Source organism: Fundulus heteroclitus, chromosome 14, assembly GCF_011125445.2.
Source record: "Fundulus heteroclitus isolate FHET01 chromosome 14, MU-UCD_Fhet_4.1, whole genome shotgun sequence".
NCBI lineage: Eukaryota > Metazoa > Chordata > Actinopteri > Cyprinodontiformes > Fundulidae > Fundulus > Fundulus heteroclitus.
Genome location: NC_046374.1, coordinates 905,963 through 913,480, shown reverse-complemented (window position 1 = coordinate 913,480; position 7,518 = coordinate 905,963). Strand labels below are relative to the sequence as shown.

The window sequence follows — 7,518 nt, the reverse complement described above, 5'->3', positions numbered from 1 at the left end:
TTCTTATGAACTGTAGTTGAGTCATATTCATATTGAGCCATTAGACAACTACTAGGGCTGGGCGATATATAGATATATTTTAAAATGCAATATGGGATTAGACCATATCGCATATATCGATATAGTTCAAATTTGCGCCGTGATCCTTGCTCCACGCAAGCCGCTGACCGGAGCTCTTTGCACTGCTCCCCTCTCTGCACTGCTGTGGAACTGCATACTACTTTTCTCATAGAAATATTTTTATTTCAGAAAAAGATTGACCTATTTTATTTTATAGGCTATTTTTATTTTTATATTTACTACTGAGGTAGTGGTAAATTCTTATATGTTTTTTCCAGTTTTTTTCCGTATGGGTAGTCAAGTCTTGCTAAGATTGATTTCACCTTTGCTATTTGACGAAGTTGATAAAAACCTTTCTTAACTCTTCTGGTGATGAGTCTTACACATCAACACCTAGACATAGTGTTTGGGAACGGTAGTTCTGGCCAGAGAGGCCTGCTCCACTGGACCACCAGAAGTGTCCCTCGCCCCCACAAAAAGAAATGAAATAGTCCTCTAGAAGTCAGTCAGGCTGGACAGCAGTCAGTATTTTTATTGAGAGATGTTAAAAGGTGTGACATCACCACTCAGCTGCCATCCTTGGAACAATATGTAAAATCTGCCATTTTTCTGATCAGGACAGCTTTTTAAACAAACTCTGCGATGATTCACGCCTCTTGACAAGCTTTTTAGCCTCCTACATATTATTCTGTGAGGATGCTGTCACTGTTGATAAAACTATAACCATCTATCCAGACAAAAGATTGATTAAAAGGACTTGAAACTCTGCCTTATTCAGAAAAAAACATGCTTTCAGTTTTCTGAACATGTGATACAATTGATATGTGTAAAGTACATACATATCTATAAAAACAATACCACATGTTAAGATGCATCCTGACGCGTGACGTGCAGCGTTGCGTAATGAAACAGTGTTCTTGAGAATGTGTTTAAATAGTATTAGATTAATTATTATCTCAGTATGTAGATGTTGTTTTGTACATAGCTTTTCCTTCCTCTTAATTATTTATAAATTATGTTCCTAAGAAACATGGACCTGTCGGGTTTGAATATTCAAATGCTAAAATATTTGAATGCTGCTATTCAGTGATCTCTGTCTGAAAGAAGTTAACATTTGACTGAGGACAGTTTCCAGCAGAGCATCAAGAAGAACCATCAAATTCAACAAGGTAAAAATTTACTTTTATGTCTCCCTTGATTGTCTATATTTCAGTTTCCATATTACCTATAAATACACTCTGTTTATATTAGATGTCTTACATCAAACAATTTTAATATTGAATTCATATTTGGCTTCAGATCCTCTTTTCTCTCATCATTGTTTCTCTGAACAGTAGAGGGAGAGCTGGAGGTTTCCAAACATTGATATGAAGTGTTTAAATGTGTTTTTCATCCATCAGAGACAAACTGTTGGAGTGAAATAATTGGTCTGACAGCAAAGATGCAGTGGAGTCTGGTTCTGCTCTTTCTGATGGGTAAGTTGATCCAAAGCACAACTAAAATCACTGGATTCTGTTACAGTACTGACTCCGGTAAATTCTGGGGAGTCATGGCAGCTTTTACTTTTATCACACAGAGTAAAATTAGAATAGTCCAAGACACTTAAAATATATTATAATGACATTTGAATGTTTTTATTAATTAGTAAATATATCTAAATGTTTGTTAACAGGTCAGTGCTGTTTAATCACCTGTCATCTCTATGAGTATCACTACATCAAAGAGGAAAAGTCCTGGACTGAAGCTCAGCAGTACTGCAGAGAGAAACACACTGACCTGGCCACAGTGTCTAACATGACAGACATGGAGAGACTCTTCAGTAACTCAGCAGGAGATCTGAGGGGAGCTTGGATTGGTCTGCATGATCCACCAGATGTCAACAGAACATGGTACTGGTCTCTGCCTGGAGAGGAGTTCAATGAGAGTGAGACAGACTGGAAAGATAAAGAACCGACTGATAGAGGAAATGTAGCAACTGAGAATTGCGGGCGTTTGCAAAATACTTCTAAATGGCAAGATACTGGTTGTCAATGGCAGGAATATTTCCTCTGTTATGATGGTGAGAATTTTTTATTTACTTTTTTGATTTTTTCATGTATACTCCAACTTCACCCTTTAGATGGTCTATGGTTTGTTTTTCTTTTAACAACAAAAAGTCATGTGATCTTAGTTTATCTGTTTTCTTTACAGAAACTAGCACAACACATAAATACCACTTGATTAGAGAGAAGAAGACCTGGCAGAAAGCTCAGAGTTACTGCAGAGAGAATCACACAGACCTGGTCAGTGGACTGAAGCAGCTACAGGATGGAGAGCTGGAGGAGGTGATGAAGTCAGTGGGAGAAAACACGCCAATATTCATTGGTTTGTTCCGAGACTCCTGGAGGTGGTCAGATGGAAGCAGTTTCTCTTTCAGACACTGGAACAATGAGTTGAACAATACACAATACAACAGTGGTCGATGTGTCATGACTGTGTTTGATGGTGAAGGCAGATGGAAGAATGACAGCTGTGATGTTAAAAAACCCTTCATCTGTTATGATGGTGAGTTGTTCTCATAAAATATACAGCAAGTGTATAAAGATTAGATCTAATGATTATTTTGTACAGTTATGTTTTTATGTATTTCTGAAGTATGAAAAACATGTATAGAAATTAATTAGTTGGATCATAGAAAGCCAGACTCAAAATGTTTTGTTGTTCAGATACCGTTGAAAGATCATTTGTTTGTACACATAACTTCCATGACAGATAAAGTGATCCTGATCAAAGAAAGTAAAACGTGGGAGGAAGCCTTGTACTACTGCAGAGATCACCACCATGACCTGGTCACCATCACCAACCTGGATGAGCAGAGATGGGTCCAGGAGAAAGCCAAGAACGCCTCCACTGATTATGTCTGGACGGGACTGCACTACGCCTGTACTCTGGATTTCTGGTTCTGGGTCAGTGATGAAGTGGTCAGCTATGAGAACTGGGCTCCAGATGGACTGATGGATGACTGTGACATGTCTGGAGCCATGGAGACAGGAGGAGAACATCAGTGGTTTAAAAGAAATGACAGCGAGGAGTTTAATTTCATCTGTTCTAATTATTAAAGCTTACATGCACACATAGACACACTCGTTCTCTCTCTCTCTCTCTCTCTCTCTCAACAAGTATTCACTATGGGACATTTCAGTACAATGTTTTCAAATTCTTGGAAAAGAGGATGCAAATTAGTTTATTTAACATGCAGTGGGATTCACTAAAGCTGCAAATAATTGCGCTCATTGTTTGTCATTGTTTTGCATATTCCAAAGGCAGGTTTTATATGGAATAGCACTGCCCACAGATGGCAGGTTTAATAACCAAGTGGAAGGAGATAGGACCTTCCCTTAAACCTCTTTAAAGTGAAAGACGAAAAAATAATCAGAACCAATCCCCTATAAGATGATTTGGAGCTACAAACACGTCAGAGTGATCAGTGGCAGCCTGTCAAAGTCATCAGACACCCAGGTAACTCAAACCGTTGTTTTTTATCAATAGATAACTGCTTTTTTATTTTCTTTCCTCTACTCACTTTACCCATAGACATTATATACGTAGCTGCCCCATTGGACACTGTTGGCCACTAGGCCGATATGCCTATAGGGCGGCCATCTTGGGTCAGACCACAGATCAGACTGCTGCTGTCAGAATGAAGGCAGCTCTGATCTCATTTTTATCATATGTTCACAATGCTCGTGACCTTTCAGTTAGATTACACACATTTATTCAGAATCAAAACTATTTAAACTGAAGTCAAAATAGATGAGATAAATACACACAGTTATGTATTTTGCGGTTACATATTAATATCATATACACACACAAATTGCACATTTATATATATCGCTTTCACACACACACACACACACACACACACACACACACACACACACATATATACTGTATATATATATATATATATATATATATATATATATATATATATATATATATATATATATATATATATATACAGACAAGTGAGAGCAGAGGTGCCAATAACAGCATTTAAAAATGATATAATACAAACCACAATGTGGGGAAAAAACAACAAAAAACTAAATAATGGATCTTAGAATCAAAGAGATTACAAAATCATAGCAAAAAGAAAAATATTCTATATTATTTTTTTCTCATAAATCATGTCTGTCCAGTAAAATTAATTGCTCTTACAGAACCCCCCTAGATTTACAACTACAATCAGGAAGTATTAAATATTTGGGTATTACTGTGTGGTCTAAGCAGATTTACCAAAACGTAACCACATCCTGCTTTTAAAAATGATAGAAGAGGACCTTGAAAGATGGAAATTGCTTCCAATTTTACTTATGGGTAGGGTTGCTTCAATAAAAATGATGGTCTTACCTAGAATTTATTATTTATTTTCAATGATCCCCAATAAACCATCACCCGACTGGTTTAAATCTCTAGACTCCTCCATCTCTAAATTTCTTTGGAAAGATAAACCACCTCGTATTAGCTTAAAGACGCTACAGAAAACTAAAGACAGAGGGGGACTAGATCTGCCTAACTTCCATAACTACTACTTAGCAAATGGGCTACAATATATCTCTAAATGGATAAAACACAATCCAGGATAGACACAGAACAGAAAATATGCAACAATATCATGATTTCAGATTTGCCGTTTATTAGCTCAAATATAAAATGCCATGCATGCTTTAAAAATATCAACATCAGCTCTTCTCTGACAGCATGATAGGAGTTTCTTAAAATGACGAAGTCATCACTTACCCCGTGAAGTCGTACACCCATCTGGAAAAATCCTGACATCCTACAAAATAATAATATGATAAACTTTTCGTACTGGAAGAATAAAGGTATTGAATACCTTTATTCAATACCTGGAACAATTATTTGATTAGATTAAATATGCAATATGGCATTAATAAATAATAAATAAATAAATTCTTAGAATATGAACAAATTAAATCTATAATTAGAAATTAATTTAAGCATATTAAAAGTGGTTTACCAATTCCAACTAATATATTAGAGTTCCTAGATTTAAACCCCCCAAAACTACTGTCTAAATTATACAGGACATTGACTAAACTAGATGATCCAATTTCTCCTCCTATTGCATCGGTGGTGCTTCAGCGCAGCACCACCGATGCCCACGGGCTCCTCCCTGCGGCCCCTGGGGGCTTCGGCATTGTGGTGGCTGGAGGAGTTCCTCGGGGCTGTCTCTCCTCTTCCCTTGGTGGTGGTGGTGGAGGGGTGGGGGTGGCAGATTTCCTGTGTTGGCCCCTCTTGGGCACCTTTACTTTGGGGGTCCCTTTGGGCATCTGGGGTTTTGGGTCCCCCGGTGCCTGCCTTGGTGCTCTAGGGGGCCGCGTCTTTGGCTTTTCACAACCACTGTTGAGCATTTTTCTTCTAGATAAACTTTACATGCACAAGTGTACTCTCACAAACAACTACAAGTGCTTGGTTCCAGGTACTTAGAGATTCACATCCATACAGAAAGCCCATACTTTTATCTTCAGCTACCACATTATACATGTCGGATTAAATAATACTACATATACTTCAGCAATGGTATCAAGGTGCTACTTTATTGTTTCTGTTATACTATATCCATTGGTTGTGCTGTTCTTTTTACATCTCTCTTTGCAGGTGATGAAGCAGACTGATGACGTTTTATCATTCTCTAACTTTTATCTCCTTATTCTTTCACCTATTCTCCTTTTTTCTTGTTTTTCCTTTCCTCTTCTACTTTCTCATTGTAGTGTCCATATAACATGAAATATTCCCTGCATGAATTATAATAAAACTATTTACATGCATAAATCAAGCGGAGCACTATGGTGAAAACCGTACTGCTCCACTTGTGAAAGTGAAATCTGTTGGGTTCTTTTTGGCATTAAGACGACAATTGTTATTGCCACATTGCCACACAGGACACTGTTAAAGAAAAACAAAAGAATAAATTAGCTTTACATATCAGGTGGGCCAACCCACTTTCTGTTTTTAAATCTATTAAAACACATTTTTTCTTTTTGGCTTTCAATTCAGTTTGAGTTTTTTTTTCTTTTGTATTATTTGTTTTTGTGTATCTGTGTTTTATTTTGCATTTTATGGTATTTGCTGTCTTAGTTTTAAGAGTGTGTAAAGCACTTCGGCCAACTGGGTTGTATTATAATGTGCTAAATAAAAAATAAATAAATAAGGCTGAGTTGAGAATATTACAGAAATTAGTTTTTAAACGGTTTTAGAGTCACAATTATGATAAAAACAAGAAACGGGCTTCAGTCTTAACTTGGTGGTAACTAGGTCTAATTGTTGTCTAGGATAAAGAAACAAGACATTTTTGAGATCTCACTTTTTTCCCAGTTTTCTTTTCCTCTGGGATGACCTTTCAGTTGTAAGACTTGGAAGAGTAAAATTAAATTAGACAGATAAAACTAACTTGAATTCAAAGCTGTCAAGCAAATATTTTTGTTGAGACAAATATGGACAGGTCATGATGTGTGTGGTTGTAGATGGACCAAATTGCAGACAAGAGCTTGGAAGCAGCATGAGTGAAAAGCGGATTATTATAAACGAAACAGCAAAACTTACATTTAGGGCAGGTGAAGACAAGGACCAGGAATAAAACAAGGAGCTGACCAGAACAGGGATAGAATAATGGAATATCCGACCAGGAGGGAGAGGATCCGAAACGCTGCAGCAAGAATACTGATGAAAATAAAATAGAGATAATATTTCACCAATGTTATCTTCCCTTCATTGGCTTCCTATTAAATCTAGATTATGATTTAAAATTCTCATGCTCATGTATAAAGCCCTTAATAATCAAGCTCCATCACACAAATATCTGAGCAACAAGAGACTGCTGATTTTTGCTAAAGATCAACTGCAAAGAGATGCATTTCTCAGGGCTCAAACCCTAAATGGAGAAAAAAAAAAAGGGGGGCCCCCAATCCTTTAATTTTTTTGGTTATTCCACAACTACTTGTTCATGAACATTTTCAAACTGGACAATTTATGTGCACATTGACTGAACTGACTGAACTGTTATATTGGAAAGACTTACTGAAATTTGTAATTTCTTTGTTGGTATGAGCTTTAGAGCTACAGGTTATAAAACCTACCCTAATTTTTTTAAATATTAATTTGAGTTATTTTTAAGGGTGGACAATTTAAGTTTTATACCTTAATTTTATTGAGGTAATTATTCTTTTGTGGAGAAAGAAAATAAACCTGAGTTGTTAAAACGTGTATGCTTATCATCCTCCTGTATGACCCTAGAACAAAAGTAACTTTCCTACTGAATTTATTGTTAATTAAGTAGTGGTTACACAAAGAAAGGAGGTTAAAACAGACAGCCTGTCAGTTTTTTTGAGTTTGAAAATGTGAAAAAAAAAGAGAGTTAAAATAGGTTATCTTTGCTATTAGGTCAGATAT

General features: G+C 36.5%; 1 protein-coding gene across 1 annotated transcript; it reads left to right on the top strand.

Moving 5' to 3' along the window:
* The first annotated feature begins 1,854 nt into the window (after positions 1-1,854).
* Positions 1,855-3,158, top strand: LOC105922936 (macrophage mannose receptor 1-like). The gene is made up of 3 exons (XM_036146957.1): positions 1,855-1,984; positions 2,251-2,485; positions 2,807-3,158. The coding sequence occupies exons 1-3, from the start codon at positions 1,855-1,857 to the stop codon at positions 3,156-3,158; spliced, it is 717 nt and encodes a 238-aa protein (XP_036002850.1).
* Positions 3,159-7,518: the final 4,360 nt, after the last annotated feature.